We start from the raw sequence: 18374 nt of genomic DNA on the forward strand, positions 1-18374 counted from the left end.
GCAAAAAATATATCAGCCATGCCTTTTTTTTTTATATATATATATATATTTTAATTAAATCGTTTTCTAATTGTATTTAACGTTACAAACATCATATGTTACACTCATCCAGAGTCTTTAGTTTAGGCTTAAGGTAGGGTTATCAAATTTATCCCGATAACGGCGGTAATTAATTTTTTAAAAAAGGTATCACGTTAAAATATTTAACACAATTAATGCATGCGTTGCACTACCCACTCACGCATTGTCGCGCTCAATCTGTAATGGCGCCGTTTTACCTATATAAAGAACTAAAAGGCAGCGTAAAATGAGTGGAGTGAATTTTGGCAGCCTTTCAAGCCTTTTTTCAACAGGCTAAAGCCTTACAATCCCTCTCCCTTCGATAGAAATATCATGGGAAGCAATGTGGGGAATCAAGGTAGCAATTGATCTTTTTCTTAACACCTTATGTTATTTCCCAACGCAGAAAAGATATATCAATTGGTAGCACTATGCACAGTCATGGTTCCACTTCCCATCATGCATTTGGGCATGGCTACAGTATCATTTACTGCAGTACTTCTCAAATAGTGGGGCGCGCCCCCACAGGTGCCAGGGGTGGACCATGATTTTGCCACCACCAAACGTCAATGTTTTGTGGCAAAAGGTGGATTTTCAGATGAATCTTCCATTGAATTACACCACAGTCGCCGCAAATATTGCAGGAGATTTACTGGAGCCCGCATTGATCCGAGATCCACTCAGAAAACAGTGAAGTTTGGTGGTTGCATCATTTCCAAAATCATGGTCAATCAATCGTAATCGAATCAAATCGTGGTGAACCTAAGATGGCACACCCTTAATAGCGACGTTGTCTTAGCAAGTTGTGAAATTTGACTTTTACTTTTTCACCATACAAATTTAGCTTGTATGTTATATTTGAATGACTTGGTAGAGGTAAGGAAAAGGTTTTTACCCCCCGTTTCTGGTGCTCTTTGAAGCTACGTTGCCGGCTAATGAAAGTCGTTTATCTAGACGTGTCACAGCCACATATCCCACGTGGAGTCATTGCCTGCTGTGCCTGTCTGAAGAGGATTATCCCGGAAATTCTGGCTGTGAGCGTGGATGTGAAGCCAATAAATGGATGTAGCCTCTGAAAAGACTATTTTGAAAAGCTGGGGTACAGCTTTTTTTGTTTGCTCTCAAATTAAGTTGGGAGCATCGATCACAGTGATGACGTTTGCTCCAGATCTGACCTGGAATTAAATTTTTAGCCATGTAATGCTCAGCTCACACACAACGATCAAACTAAAAATCGTCAATGGCAACCTTAGAGTTAACTGAGACACTATTATGGTGGAAGATATTGGTAACAACTTGTTGGTTTCTTTTTTTCTTTTAAACATTGACCTTTTTAAAACGATATCTCGATTCTCGGCAAGAGCATATTGATAACCTTTTGGGATACAAAGTATCATGATATCACCATTTCGATATTTTGTCACACCCCTAATCCATACTGTATGTATATCATACAATATATAATATATATCATTCAGGGGAGTGGAAATGATGGTAAAATGGCTACTTATAAACAATATGGCATACTTCCAGTGACTTTTTAGCCATGGCTTCTTGAGACTTTTTGTGGGTCCACTCATGCTAGAAGTACATACTAAATGTCATGAAGCTGAATGCTGTGTTATCAGTCTTCAAGGGCGCATTTTTTTCTGAAACTGTTCAGATACATGAATGAAGTTCCATTTAAGTGCCTATTTTGGGGGTTCTGTTTATTCCAAGAAGCCTGTCCTTGGATGGGTGTCCATTGTGCTCTTGGCTCACTCGGTTTCCGAACAGTCATCTCTTTGTTGTTACCCCACCCCCAAAAAAAGGAGGGAAATTCCATAAAAGTCCCCAAATCCAGAGAATTGTAATGAATCCGTTGCTAGGTTGCAGCAATCTTTCGGGTCTATTGTGGATGCCAGTATGCTATCATTAGACTGACCCGCATTGCTTCTTGCTTTTTGTGACTTTTCCAAGGAAGCGAAAAGGGGTTTGATTCACATTGATCTGTTTGTTGCTGCTTATTATTATTTCTGTGCGATATAAAGGTAAATATCCATAAAATGACAGTGAATTAGGCATAATCATAAATCCTCTCTATTGTCGCAATTGACAATATTGACAAAATTGACAGACATGCGCTTCGCCAGGGAGAATAAAACTTAACTATCATACCAATGTTATCATTTCAATCAGAAACTAGAAAATGGAATTTCTAGACAAATAGCGCAGTTAGCTTTGCTGTGCTGGTCGGTATACTTGTGGTGCAATTACTCACAAGTACACGTACTTGTAGTACAGGGGCACACAAGTACACATAGAACAAGTACACATACTTGTTGTACAAGTACATGCAAGTACAAGTACTTGTGGTTTAAGTACACGCAAAAACTTGTACTTCTAGTACAAGCACACATACTTGTAGTACAAATACATGCACTTGTGGTTTAAGTACATGCAAAAACAAGTATAAATACTTACTTCCATTGGGGCAAATAAGTATTTAGTCAACCACTAATTGTGCAAGTTCTCCCACTTGAAAAGATTCCGCTTTAACGCTACATTGCTCTTATTTTGGCGACACCAATATGATACGCACTGGGTCCAGGCTGTGACAACATTACAAAGACTGTTCTGTCCCAGCAAAAGCCGGGGCCCTATGGAGTACAGTCTGTATGCTCAACAATCCCTGTGTTGATGAACAACAAAAAAAAGGGCTAGATTGGTGAGAAATAAAAAACGTTCAATCAACTCTGCCAACCTGCCATTGTATGTCATTCCCAAAACTCACCAGTGAATCCAGTCTGGAATCTTCAATTGGCTCTGCTAAATATCAGATCTTTAGCTGACAAATCTTTCTTAGTTAATGATTTTATCAGCAAACATAACCTTGACATGATGTTCCTAACAGAAACTTGGTTAGATCTAGATAATAGCTCTACAGTTCTGATTGAGGCAACTCCCACAAACTTCAATTTCTTTAGTGCGCCAAGAACCCATAAGAAAGGAGGTGGGGTTGCCAGATTTCTTTGTGTCAATCGGAAACTATCAGTCAGAACGAACCAAATTCACGTGTGGAGTCCCTAAAGGGTCAATTCTTGGACCACTCTTATTTAACATCTATATGCTTCCGTTAGCTCAGATAATGGAACAGTATGACATCTCCTATCACGCCTATGCAGATGACACACAACTGTACATTTCTGTGTCCCCACATGATTATAGTCCCTTAGTCTCCCTGAGTAAATGCATTCATCAAATCAATGAATGGATGTGCCAGAATTTTCTCCAGTTAAATGTGGAGAAGATAGAGGTGATCATTTTTGGGCCAAAAAAGGAAAGGTCAAAGATAAGCAGCCAACTTAGCACAATGTCACTTACAGCTACAAATCAAGTCAGAAACCTTGGCGTAATTATTGACTCAGACCTAAAATTTGATAGCCATCTAAAGTCCGTCACTAAATCCGCTTATTACCACCTAAAAAATATAACCAGAATTAAGGGGCTTCTGACTCAACAAGACATGGAAAAACTTATGCACGCATTCATTTTCAGCAGATTGGACTATTGCAACGGTATATTTACGGGTCTTGATAAAAAATCAGTCAGGAAGCTGCAGCTAGTACAGAATGCTGCAGCCAGAGTCCTCACAAATACAAGGAAGCTGGACCACATTACACCGGTTTTGAAATCGCTACACTGGCTTCCAGTGAGTCAAAGGATAGACTATAAAATACTACTGCTCGTCTTACAAAACACTTAATGGCCTTGGACCAAAATACATGCTTGACTTGTTAGATTCCTATGAGACATCTAGACCCCTAAGGTCGTCTGGAACCGGTCTTCTGCATATTCCAAGAACAAGAACCAAGCAGGGTGAGGCAGCATTTAGTTATTATGCTCCTCACCTCTGGAACAAGTTACCTGAACGTCTGAAGTATGCTCAAACTGTTAGCTCTTTTAAATCAGGGCTAAAAACGCTTTTGTTTAGCACTGCATATCCATAACTGGCTATATATTTCAATCTACCTGCTTTCTATTCCTCTTGTGCTTATCTCCATTGCTGATTTCAGTTATTATCATTAGTAGTAGTTTTTGTTGTATTTATTTTTTATTTTTTTTTTATTTATTTTTATTCTATTTGTGATTAAATGTGATCTTTTGTCTTGGTTTTTACATTGTATTGATTTAAATGTGATTTTTATGATCTTCATGTGATGTAAAGCACTTTGAATTGCCTTGTGTTGAATTGTGCTGTATAAATAAATTTGCCTTGCCTTGCCTTATGCCAATGAAACATTTAAGATTTTATGATGGCAGTAATGACACAGAATAAAGCAAGCACATACAGAAAAATAGCTGTGGTCATTAAACGGTCATATTATAGGCTTCACTGTTGGATTATACTTTATGCAGAATGCTTTACACTCATAGCTTTTATGATGGTATCAGACAAATCACACACACACAGAGATACAAAATGACGTGGCATACTGATTGCTTGGTGCAGTCAGTGCCCAATCCACTCATGAAGTTCAGCCGTTTCGACAAGGTTAGAGCCACTATCCGACTCATCACGTTCGTTCATTTGTAGCGTTAGCCGCTAGCGTTAGCCTGTGGCACTGAAAGCACTGAAAGCACTCTCTCCTGAAATCGTAAGACCCAGGGAGGACAGTGGGTGAAAGCCTGTCTGGAGGCCACCAAGAGTCTTCATGTCGGGTGAAAGTTTGGCAGCGCGTTAGCTGTTAGCGTTAGCGTACCAGGATTCTGTTTAAGTTCTTGTTAATGACTTGACTTCATACGTGAGCACACTGACTGCTTCCTTAAAGGGGAATGACCATAACTGCTCAACACAGAATCAAAGCGGGATGAAAATATTATATTTTCTTGTTTTATTAAATTACCGAATTTACCAATATGGTCAAAATTACGTCAGTTATCATGAAGAAAGAAAGAAAACGGTACATTTTTGGTATACCACCTGTCTCTACTCCACATTGGCCTCTATTGACATGCATTGAATTCCAACCAACACAAAAATTAATAAATAAAATAAAAACAAAAAAGTCCTTAGGCTCTTTTTTGCATTTAACTAGGACCCACAAAAAATGTCCTTTGACCAATTTAAATCGCCATAAGTGTTCCCACGCAATAACAGCAATCATTAAACATCTTTTTTCCCCTCAAATAATTACGAATATGGCATATCGTTATCGTGATATAAAATGACTATTACCCATCCTTCACACGACGACAGTGCATTATTATTGAGACATGGATTTACCACTGGCTGACTGTTCCCCAAAATTAAGCAAGCACTACGATGCGGACATGTTGAGCTCCCAATTGTTTGTTGCCGCATCAGTGACGTCGATGCGTTAAAAGCTTAAATATTTCAAAGCGCTCGCTGAGCGGTGTAGGGGGAGGGGTAAAAAGAAAGCAAATATTAAAATTTCATAAATGGTGAAGTTGTTGCAAGCAAGAAAAAAAATGAGAAGAAAATCTTTAATAACCAAGTGTATTATTGTGAGAACAATATTCTGATTTTATGGCAATATAACATGACTCAAGGTCCACAACTGTCAACAATAATGTAAGTAGTTGGCTGTGTCACTACCCAATTGCGACGGCTGTCTAATATAATGTTCAGCAGGTCATCAGTACTGTGGTATGAAAAAGTATCTGAACCTTTTGAAATTTCTCACACTTCATCAAATCACCATCAAATGTGGTCTGATCTTTGTCAAAATCACACAGATGAAAAAAACAGTGTCTGCTTTAACTAAAATCACCCAAACCCTTATAGGTTTTAATATTTTAATGAGGATAGTAGGGTTATTCCGATCATGTTTTTTTGCTCCCGATCCGATCCCAATCATTCCCGATAATTTTTCCCGATCATATACATTTTGGCAATGCATTAAGAAAAAAATGAATAAAACTCGGACGAATATATACATTCAACATACAGTACATAAGTACTGTATTTGTTTATTATGACAATAAATCCTCAAGATGGCATTTACATTATTAACATTCTTTCTGTGAGAGGGATCCACGGATAGAAAGACTTGTATATTGTGACTAAATATTGCCATCTAGTGTATTTGTTGAGCTTTCAGTAAATGATACTGTAGCCATGCCCAAATGCATGATGGGAAGTGCAACCATGACTGTGCGTCGTGCTACCAATTGATATATCTTCTCTGCGTTGGGAAATAACATAGGGTGTTAAGAAAAAGATCAATTACTACCTTGCTTCCCCACATTGCTTCCCACGTTATTTCTCATCGTAGGTAGAGGGATTGTAAGTCTTTAGCCAATTAAAAAAGGCTCCAAACGCTGCCAAAATTCACTCTACTCATTTTACGCTGCCTTTTACCTTTCTGTATAGGTAAAACAGCGCCATTACAGAATGAGCGCGACAATGCGTGAGTGGGTCGTGCAGCGCATGCATGAATTGCTTTAAATATTTTAACGTGATACATTTTTAAAAAGTTAATTACCGCCGTTATCGGTATAGATTTGATAACCCTACCTTAAGCCTAAACTGAAGACTCTGGATGAGTGTAAAATATTATGTCTGTAACGTTAAATACAATTAGAAAACGATTTAATTAAATAAATAAAAAAATTTAAAAAGGCATGTTTAATATTTTTTTGCCGACTCCGATACTTTGAAAATGACGTGATCTGACCCGATCGATCGGGACATCACTAGAGGATAGTATGCAAACAATGACAGAAGGGGGAAAAATAAGTAAGTGAACCATCACATTTAATATTTTGTAATTTATTTTGTGATAATTAGCGAATTTGTTAATTAGCATAGTGCTCGGCTCTAACTAGTAACATCTCAAAAACAACAACAATAAAGGCTAGACAGTACAAGAGGGTTCGTGTACTCCCCTCTTATAGACGCACACGGGACTTAACAACCCACTAGGGACATTTTCCAATTAACACGACTCAAACCTACTACTTGACAACTGAAAGGAGAGGAGAAACGAACTATCCATGTTCCCCTCTCGCTCTAAAAAAATAACTTGCGCACGGAAGAGTACCCAAAGCGTGACCGCCTTGCCTGTCTCATACACAAATTTATTTTCGAGTCTTTTGAACAGCTACCGCTGCAGCGATCCTAACCTTGTGCATCCCTTCAGGTGTCCGGGCGGCAGACGCGTCTTGAATTTGTCATTGTTATTAGGGTAAATAATCGTTTTTTTTTAACATTTATGAATCATAATCGTCACGTCTCAAGTCTCGATGAATCTAATAATCGATGTATTAGTGAATCGCTAGTGAGAATGGCCTGAAATGTGTAAGAAACACGCTCAAGTTTAGAACCATGGAGTTAAATGAGTCTTTTGTCATTGACACATTTGTGTCACATGTGCTCCACCAGTATGAGTTCAAGGCCAAGAACATCAAGAAGAAGAAAGTCAACATGGTGGTGTCTGTGGACGGTGTCAAGGTGCTGTTAAGGAAGAAACAAAAGGCGAGTTGTCGTCGCCACGCGTTTACTGGGACCGAGAATGCTTGCCAATGTGACCTTTTGTCCCGCAGAGGAAAGAGTGGACGTGGGATGAAAGCAAGATGCTCATCATGCACGACCCCATTTACAGGTACGTCTCTTCCTTCCCTGACACAATCAATTACTGTCAATTTGGTAACGATATGCCGAGTCCTTGTGAAGTTGCACAAGGAGCAGATACACACTCAGACACATACAGTGGGGCAAATTAAGTATTTAGTCAACCACTAATTGTGCAAGTTCTCCCACTTATTAGAGAGGCCTGTAATTGTCAACAGGGGTAAAACCTCAACCATGAGAGACAGAATGTGGGGAAAAAAAACAGAAAATCACATTGTTTGATTTTTAAAGAATTTATTTGCAAGTCATGGTGGAAAATAAGTATTTGATCAATACCAAAAGTTCATCTCAATACTTTGTTATGTACCCTTTGTTGGCGATAACGGAGGCCAAACGTCTTCTGTAACTCTTCACAAGCTTTTCACACACTGTTGCTGGTATTTTGGCCCATTCCTCCATGCAGATCTCCTCTAGAGCAGTGATGTTTTGGGGCTGTCGTTGGGCAACACGGACTTTTAACTCCCTCCACAGATTTTCTATGGGGTTGAGATCTGGAGACTGACTAGGCCACTCCAGGACCTTGAAATGCTTCTTACGAAGCCACTCCTTTGTTGCCCCGGCTGTGTGTTTGGGATCATTGTCATGCTGAAAGACCCAGCCACGTCTCATCTTCAATGCCCTTGCTGATGGAAGGAGATTTTCACTCAAAATCTCGATACATGGCCCCATTCATTCTTTCCTTTACACAGATCAGTCGTCCTGGTCCCTTTGCAGAAAAACAGCCCCAAAGCATGATGTTTCCACCCCCATGCTTCACAGTGGGTATGGTGTTCTTATGCAATTCAGTATTCTTTCTCCTCCAAACACGAGAACCTGTGTTTCTACCAAAAAGTTCTATTTTGGTGATTTCTGTGCGTCTAGTATAAAATCTGAGACTTTTATAGCCATTTAAAGTTGTGATATACTTATATAAAAGATAATTAATTGGGATTTTATACGGGAACGACTTTGAATTTTGGCATATATGGCTAAGGTAGGTGCCTGTTTTGTTTTTAGGTCGGTAGCAGCTTTGGTTTTGTAAATATGTGAATTTGAAGTTTTTGAAAATATACCCCCTACGAATCGGCCTGGGTTCCTGTGTCATGTCAATAGTTTATGAAGTCTATGACCATAACTAGCAAATAATGAAACAACTGGAACAGTAACTGAAGAAACCATTAGCGCAGAACAAGAATTTTGATTGTTATTTACATCTGTATTGCTGCAATGCATACTAGGAGGCATGTTGGGTGACAACAGTGTTGACAGCAGATGGCAGTAGAGGTTGACCATCTCCCTCAAGGGAGAGGTTATGGCCAAATGAAGCTTCTTGAAGCAATGAAGCTTTGCAGCCAACTGGTTCAAAGCTTCATGGGGGTTCATTTGGTCTTATGACAGTCTTATGATGCCACTGGTTAATATCTTTTAGTGAAAATATCCCTTCTTATATAGTCGGGCTTATAGTCCAGTGCGACTATAACATAAGTCTATGAACAGATGCTGTTTTCGTGTCAAATTTGGTGGGTGGCTGCTTATAGTCTGAAAATTACTGTATTATTTTTTTTTAATATTTTGCAATTTTCAACTTTAAATGACTTTTCTCTTGCCATTTATTTTCATTTTTTGTTTCCGTTTCCTAGGATTTTCTACGTGTCGCACGATTCCCAGGACTTGAAAATCTTCAGCTACATCGCCCGAGACGGCTCCAGCAATTCCTTCCGCTGCAACGTCTTCAAATCCAAAAAGAAGGTAACGCCACATGCCCTGCTTTTTTATGGATTTATGGATCATTTTATCTGTATTTTTGTTTTTTGTGTCATGTAAAAGACTTGGAATTATTTACCTTGTGTTGAATTGTGCTATCCAAATAAATTTGCCTTGCAGACGCAGGCCATCCGCATCGTGCGGACGGTGGGTCAGGCATTCGAGGTTTGCCACAAGCTGAGCCTGCAACACGCCGAGCAGGACGCCGACGGGCAGAGTGACCGGTCGGCCGAGGGCTCAGCGCGTGGTGGTAAGGGCGGACGTCCACCGCCGACTCTCAAAAATAGAGATGTCCCCGATCAGACTGTCATAAGACCATCATACAGTGGGGCAAATAAGTATTTAGTCAACCACAATTGTGCAAGTTCTCCCACTTGAAAATATTAGAGAGGCCTGTAATTGTCAACATGGGTAAACCTTAACCATGAGAGACAGAATATGGAAAAAATCCCTGAAAATCACATTGTTTGATTTTTAAAGAATTTATTTGCAAATCATGGTGGAAAAAAGTATTTGGTCAATACCAAAAGTTCATCTCAATACTTTGTTATGTACCCTTTGTTGGCAATAACGGAGGCCAAACGTTTTATGTAACTCTTCACAAGCTTTTCACACACTGTTGCTGGTATTTTGGCCCATTCCTCCATGCAGATCTCCTCCAGAGCAGTGATGTTTTGGGGCTGTCGTTGGGCAACACGGACTTTCAACTCCCTGCACAGATTTTCTATGGGGTTGAGATCTGGAGACTGGCTAGGCCACTCTAGGACCTTGAAAGTGCCTCTTACGAAGCCACTCCTTTGTTGCCCTGGCTGTGTGTTTGGGATCATTGTCATGCTGTAAGATCCAACCATGTCTCATCTTCAATGTCCTTGCTGATGGAAGGAGATTTTCATTTAAAATCTCTCGATACATGGCCCCATTCATTCTTTCCTTTACACAGATCAGTCGTCCTGGTCCCTTTGCAGAAAAACAGCCCCAAAGCATGATGTTTCCACCCCCATGCTTCACAGTGGGTATGGTGATCTTCGGATGCAATTCAGTATTCATTCTCCTTCAAACACGAGAACCTGTGTTTCTACCAAAAAGTTCTATTTTGGTTTCATCTGACCATAACACATTCTCCCAGTCCTCTTCTGGATCATTCAAATGGTCTCTAGCGAACCGCAGACGGGCCTGGACGTGTACTTTCTTCGGCAGGGGGACACGTCTGGCAGTGCAGGATTTGAGTCCCTGGCGGCGCATTGTGTTACTGATAGTAGCCTTTGTTACTGTGGTCCCAGCTCTCTGTAGGTCATTCACTAGGTCCCGCCGTGTGGTTCTGGGATTTTGCTCACCGTTCTTGTTATCATTTTGACGCCACGTGGTGAGATCTTGCACGGAGCCCCAGATCGAGGGAGATTATCAGTGGTCTTGTATGTCTTCCATTTTCTAATAATTGCTCCCACAGTTGATTTCTTTACACCACGCGTTTTACCTATTGCAGATTCAGTCTTCCCAGCCTGGTGCAGGTTTACAATTTTGTCTCTGGTGTCCTTCGACAGCTCTTTGGTCTTGGCCATAGTGGAGTTTGGAGTGTGACTGACCGAGGTTGTGGACAGGTGTCTTTTATACCGATAATGAGTTAAATCAGGTGCCATTAATACAGTTAACAAGTGGAGCCTCGTTAGACCTTGTTAGAAAAAGTTAGACCTGATAGCCAGAAATCTTGCTTGTTTGTAGGTGACCAAATACATATTTTCCACTCTAATTTGGAAATAAATTCTTTAAAAATCAAACAGTGTGATTTTCGTTTTTTTTTTCTCCACATTCTGTCTCTCATGGTTGAGGTTTACCCATGTTGACAATTACAGGCCTCTCTAATCTTCTCAAGTAGGAGAATTTTCACAATTGGTGGTTGACTAAATACTTATTTGCCCCACTATAATTATGACATGACACTGCCATGTGCATTAATGAATGCTTATGACAGATGTCATTCTGTGTTATCTGGCAAATTATCTCGAATGGATGTAAAAGATCCGAGTTGGACAGAAATGGACTTAATTTGCTGGATGACACTTATTGACATCTGTCATAAGCATTCATTAATGCCTATGATAATGTCATGTCATCATTATGACAGTATTACGACACCGCTGTCAAATAAAGTGTTACCTATTGACCCAAATAAAACAACAAATAAGCCGCACTGGGCTATAAACCGCAGGATTCAAAATGAGGGGGAAAAAGTAGCGGTTCATAGTTGGAAAATTACGGTACATTTCCGAGGTATCGGATCCTCAAAATCAGTTGACTGGGACTCACAGGCAACATATGTGATCTGGACATCCCTATTCAAAAATGCAATTTGCGGCAGTGGTTGGATTTGGGTCGCAGCTTTGGTTGACTGGCCGGACTCTGTCAGGGGCGGAGGACAGTAAAGGAGGAAGAGGAGGACTCCAGGAGCAGGAGGAAGAGGATGCGGCAGCCGACTCCACGCTCTGCGAAAAGACACTAGGTGACATCCTTCAGAGTCTGGCTGAGCTTAGCATAGTCAAGCCGGGGCACACCGTCATGGTGAGTCTCTCTCTGTCTCTCACATGCACGCACACACACACACATTAATATACTGTATATTTATGCTTTCTATATAAAGCATCCTATATCAATGATGCAAATGTTATGCTAAGCAGTTTCCTGGTTTGTATGTGAGCTGCACGCTTACCTAACTTTATGAGGAACATCTTCAGCAGTTGTGCTTATTGGGTTAATGGATTGCATGTGGATTCGTTGTTGTTTTTTTACTCATTTTCATTACCTTATTATATTTCATCCTTCACACAGCCGCTGAAAACAGAAATGTCGTTTAATCCATCAGCAGACAACCTACATGATTTTACGACACTATGCGGGTGTGCACTCATGTAAACGCAGTCTTCCCCAGCAGGGCCGAGAACAAAAAGTGGAATTTGGTATGTGGCAAAATTGATTTCGCCATGTTGTATTTTTTTGGCATGTGGCAAAATGTATTTTGGCGTGTTTTTTTTTTTTTTTGGCATTTGCCTTTTTTTTTTTTTTTTTTTGCATGTGGCAAAATGGATTTTGGTATGTGGCTTTTTTTTTGGGGGGGTGGTATATGACATTTTTGCAGGCCATGCACGTCCGATTTTTCCATTCATTTTGAATGGCACAAAACATGTGGTTGGGATTTTTGAAAGTACACTTTACATTACAGCGCATTGACATTCGACTGGTACCCAAATAAGGCTATGCCATTGATCAATGTTCCCTCTAATTTTTCATGTGTCTGAGCAAACACACAATCTCCCTGAGCACACTGCGGCCCACGGTAAGCAACATCAGATGTGTACCGTATTTTTTGGACTATAAGTCGCACCAGCCAAAAAATGCACAATGAAAAGGTAAAAACATATATGTAGCACCGGCGTATAAGTTGCATTTTGGGGGGAAATTTATTTGGTATAATCCACTACCAAAAACAGACACATCATTTTGAAAGGCAATTTAGAATAAAAATACAATAGGGAACAACAGCCTGAATAAGTGTACGGTATGATAACATTACATGACTCATAAACAACGAACTGAGAACATGCTTGGTATGTCAATGTAACATAGCTATTTAGAGTTATTCAGATAACTATAGTATAAAGAACATGCTAACTAGCAACAATGACATAATAATGTGTGAATAAGTTCACATATAAGTCGCTCCAGAAAATAAGACGCACCCTCTGCCAAACTAAGAAAAAAACTGCGATTTATAGTCCAAAAATACGGTACATAGCGGCCACAGACCAGTATCATGCCTTTTCATGCCTATTAGCATTTCTACTGCCCGTAAATTATCCAGTAGTAAGAGCATTTAATGATTAATATCCATAATTAAAATATCTTAATAAATGTCACTGGAATACACACCAATCTGACTTAAATTGTACCTTATTTTTCACGTCTTAATATATAGGACTTGCATTTGGTGTACTGATATGTCAGTGCTCTCATCTACTATCAGTGTATGCCAGGGTGCATTTTTAACACTGCACATAGTCTCGTTCTCCACTATATCATTGATTGAGTTTACAAATTCAAAGGCATAGTTTTAACTTCGCCAGCTTTCTGGTATACTCACATACTTTGCCATGTGATTGCGGATTTGTTGAACTGACACCATTGACGCATTCATTTCGATGGTGAGTAAAATATTGTCAATGAGAACTTCAACTTGCTCTGGGTCAGATTGTGTTTTGTGGGACAGCTCGTTTCTCTTGTCTTTTGCATTCTCCCGCAATAATGTACCAATCCCCTATCGCATCTTGAGTCTATGTAATTTTCAACAGCTTTCAAATGACTTTTCTGCTGAATATGACGCTTGAGGTAGTCCAACTTCCATTCAGTCCACATTTTTCCCTCTGAAAACTCACTTGGTACTTTGGCTTCAGTTTCACCGCTTGTTCGTCTATTTGCACATGCTCCGACAGCCACTCCTTCTTATATGGACCGCATTTCTTTTTTACTTTGGCTTGGTGAGTGGATGTGTCGCTGCCCGTTCGTTTCGCCATGATAAGGGGTTGGCCTTTACGTCTCTCAACTCCGCCGCACTTACGCACTGTTGTCAGCTTGCTAATCTACACCGCGCGTGTAGGCTGGGCAATACACAAGCAATGTCAATGCTATGATTGGCTGCTTAGCGGAAGTGAACCTTATCGTATCATTAGCTGGACACCTGTCACTCACCGAGTTACAACATACGTTTCTGTTGATTTTTTTTTTTTTGTGCGCAGCATTGAATTTCTTGTGCGCAGAGTAGGTGCCAGCAGTGCGCGATTGCGCACGCGCGCAGCTTAGAGGGAACATTGCCATTGATGGCTACGAACATCCAAATTTTGCATTCATTTTAAATGGCAGAAAAACAAGAGTGGCTGTGATTTTGGGACATACACTTACCATTACAGGGCAAAATTTGAACGTGCATAGCTGTCAATGGCATGGACGTGCATGGCCTGCAAAAATGCCATATAGCAAAAAAAAAAAAAAAAAAAAAAAGCCACATACCAAAATCCATTTTGCCACATAAAAAATGCCACAAGCCAAAATACATTTTGCCACATAGCAAAATCAATTTTGCCACATAGGAAAAAAAGAAAGCCACATGCCAAAATCCATTTTGGCACATACAAAAAAAATGCCACATGCCAATTTTGCCACATACAAAAAAAAGCCACATGGCAAAATCCATTTTGCGACATACAAAAAAAAAAAAAAAAAAGCCACATGCCAAAATACATTTTGCCACATACCAAAAAAAACGTCACATGGCAAAAAACTGCCACATGCCAAAATACAGTTTGCTATATGGCAAAATCAATTTTGCCGCATACCAAAAAATGGCACATGGCAAAAAAAGTGCCACATGCCAAAATACATTTTGCCACATGCCAAAATCTATTTTGCCACATACCAAAAAAAAAAGCCACATGCCAAAATTCATTTTGCTACATACCAAAAAAATGCCACATGGCAAAAAATGTCACATGCCAAAATACATTTTTCCACATGCCAAAATACATTTTGGCACATAACAAAAAAATGCCACATGCCAAAATCCATTTTGCCACATGCCAATTTTGCCACATACAAAAAAAGCCAAATGGCAAAATCCATTTTGCCACATAGAAAAAAAAGCCACATGCCAAAATACATTTTGCCACATACCAAAAAAATGCCACATGGCAAAAAAATGCCACATGCCAAAATACATTTTGCCACATGCCAAAATACATTTTGCCACATACCAAAAAAAAATGCACATGCCAAAATTCATTTTGCTACATACCAAAAAAATGCCACATGGCAAAAAATGCCACATGCTAAAATACATTTGGGCACATAACAAAAAGAATGCCATATGGCAAAAAAATGCCACATGCCAAAATCCATTTTGCCACATACCAAAAAAATGCCACATGGCAAAAAAAGGCCAAATGCTTAAATCCATTTTGCCACATACCAAAAAATGCCACATGGCAAAAAAAATGCCACACGCCAAAATCTATTTTGCCACATTCCAAGATAAAATGCCAATAATAAAATAAAAAATAAAATGCCCCCCCCCCCCCAAAAATACCACAAGCCAAAATACATTTTGCCACGTACCAAAAAATGCGACATGGCATAAAAAATGCCACATGTTAAAATCCATTTTGCCACATACAAAAAAAAAAAAAAACACGCCAAAAAAAAAGCCACATGGCAAAATCAATTTTGCCACATACCAAATGCCACTTTTCGTTCTCACTGTCTCTCATCTTCCTTAAGGCAGAACACTACCGCTTTTGTCCACCGGTGTCACTAAATCGACCAAAACTGAAAGTTACCAAGTGTTGTTTTAAATGTATTTTTCTGTAAGAACAAAAAAAAAAACACTATGTTACAATGTTTCTATTTGTTTATTTTAAAATATTTAAATTTTCCAAATACTGTATGTCATTCTTTTCTCTTAGTTTGGATGAAGAAAAGGTTGTTTTTAACCCCCAAAAGTTTTTTTCCTGTTCTTTTTATTTTCTTGTGTACAGAATTTCAATTTTTCATATTCCTCACATTACGTGCTGTTTTTGATTATGTAAATATTATTTATTCATCTTCCGAGCCGCTTATCCTCACAAGGATCACGGGGTGCTGGAGCCTAGCCCAGCTAACTATGGGTAGTAGGCGGGGTGCACCCTGAATCGGTCATCGGCCAGATTATGTGAATATGATTAAGATTTTAGTTTTTTTTTTTTTTTTTTTTTTTTTTTTGCACATTAAGTTTTACATTTTGACATTTCAGTTTTCAATTATCTTTCACTGCATCTATTTCTAAGTAAAAACTTCTCTTGGAAAAATAAGCAGGTATGACTCAGTTTGTTCCAGACCAAATCACTATTTGCCTTCAGCTGCCCTCTAGAGGCAGACCAGTGCTGTTGCAGTATGTTTGATTGACATTTTTCATGACACTGACACATTGTTGTCCCTATTTATTTATATTTCGTGCTATTAACCACATAAAACTGAATCAATAATGTATTTTTTGTGGGTGTTGTTTTTTTTTAGGACTTTTCTGGACGGTCTTTGTTTACGGTGACATCGCAGGGCGTGGCTCCTATCAGCCCTGGCTCGGCCTCAGGCTCGCTGGCGGCGCGCCACCATTTGCAGCTCCTTCAGCAGCAGCTGCAGCAGCAGCAGCAACACACGCAGGTGGCCGTTGCTCAGGTTGGAACGAGCTGCCTGCATTTTACTATTCTTTATGGTGATGCGTCTCGTTATTTTCAGTTACGACACACCCTGAAGAAAATATTTCGTGACATCACTCCCCACACCACTATGAATGGTGTTGTTGGTCTATAACAGGGGTCGGGAACCTATGGCTCGCAAGCCAGATATGGCTCTTTTGACGGCTGCATCTGGCTCGCAGACAAATCTTCAATTATTTAAAAAAAAAAAAATTTCGTCATGTCATGGGAAGGGCGCTAGGACCTCGGGGGAAACCTGGCGGGCGTAAGAGCCACAGGGGAACCGTTAAAAAGAGCAACCAGTTGGGGCGCTCAGATTTTTTTTATTGGCAAGCCAGTGATCAGGTGACATTCGGGTCGGGACACTACAGACACTCCAGGTGTGGCTGTGGAGGACGTTCGAAGTCTGATGATGCGTGTGGCAGTCAGTTGAAATAGTAACGATGGATCTGTAGCAGGGTGCAGACAGGGATTAAATGCTTCAGTCTGTTGTTACACATTTAATTTTGCTTTATTTTCATTTTTCTTATACAGCTGAAACAAGAAAAAAAAACAACGTCCATCTCGCATTGCTGCCCACAGACGGCTCATTTCTTATTCGCTCTAAAATGCGGATTCTTATATGATTATACGAATAAACAAGTTTTTGTGACAGAACATTTAACTTCTGCATTTTAGACACTACTAGCATTCACTCGTCGTCCGCTCGCTATTACGAACACATCTGCTGTCACACGTAAACATACTGTAATAGCCCCGAATGTGGAAATAGGAAGGAGAGGAGTCGGTGATGACTTTCCCACTTTATTGTGGCAACCATAGAAATAATAAAATAACAGCGGCATCCGCAACATGCTAACTCCGCTCTCACGCCCAACGCTCTCTCCTCCTTGCTTCCCGCCACGTCTATTGACCCTACTCACCAATGTCACAAAATGACGTGTCAAAGTATTCGGCCGCCATATTGTCCGTCATTGTTTTGCCCTATTCTCAATGGTTTCAATTAGTCGTGCAATTTATAGAGCAATTCATGGAAGCCCCGGTGTTATCTGGCGCTGTAAACTCATTGGATGCGTTGCATAAAAGGCGTTATGTGGAAAAGCTTCAGTTTATCCATTCGCCAGATCCATATTTGATGCCTAAATCGATGTTTTTCGACCCGCTGTCTTCACCGTCGCTGCCTGACATCTGCTACCCTGACATCTACAACTATCTTTTCCACAGAAACTCGGCCTATTCTCACGAAACTTTGAAAAACATTAAGAGCAGCACTCTAAGCAACATTACCCTGTGTGATTTCTAAAATGGCGACAATCAAAAAAAAAAAAAAAAGAAGTTGACTGCGATGGCCGACGCTTCAAGGATAGGTGGATATTGGACTATTTCTTCAATAAAACACGCAACAACTGTGTCTGCCTCATTTGCAAAGAGACAGTCGCTGTTTTCAAAGAGTTCGATGTGACGCGATAATATTACCGAACAAGACACGCTGACATGTACAACATTACAGGGAAGATACGCAGCGAGAAATTATAGCAACTTGAAGCTAGTTTAATTTCACAGCAGCAGTATTTTGCAAGAGCCCAAGTGTCGAAAGAGAACGCCACAAAGACGAGATTGTTGAAATTATGAATTTAAAAAAATAATAAAGCAAATGTGACACA

The 18374-nt window shown here is 39.8% G+C and overlaps 1 protein-coding gene across 3 annotated transcripts in view; it reads left to right on the top strand.

The window, feature by feature from the left end:
- si:dkey-34e4.1 (carboxyl-terminal PDZ ligand of neuronal nitric oxide synthase protein) overlaps positions 1–18374 on the top strand; it is a 74708-nt gene that overhangs the window by 34607 nt on the left and 21727 nt on the right. For 2 of the 3 annotated variants that reach the window (XM_057819731.1, XM_057819732.1), the window contains 6 exons: positions 7448–7540; positions 7609–7667; positions 9316–9424; positions 9560–9689; positions 11844–11995; positions 16532–16690. In XM_057819731.1, the coding sequence (XP_057675714.1) occupies positions 7448–7540; positions 7609–7667; positions 9316–9424; positions 9560–9689; positions 11844–11995; positions 16532–16690 (702 nt within the window). The remainder of the gene's footprint in view (positions 1–7447; positions 7541–7608; positions 7668–9315; positions 9425–9559; positions 9690–11843; positions 11996–16531; positions 16691–18374) is intronic. The other variant, XM_057819733.1, reaches the window with a different exon arrangement.

The sequence above is a fragment of the Corythoichthys intestinalis genome, chromosome 17 (genome assembly GCF_030265065.1).
Source record: "Corythoichthys intestinalis isolate RoL2023-P3 chromosome 17, ASM3026506v1, whole genome shotgun sequence".
NCBI classification, from domain to species: Eukaryota; Metazoa; Chordata; class Actinopteri; order Syngnathiformes; family Syngnathidae; genus Corythoichthys; species Corythoichthys intestinalis.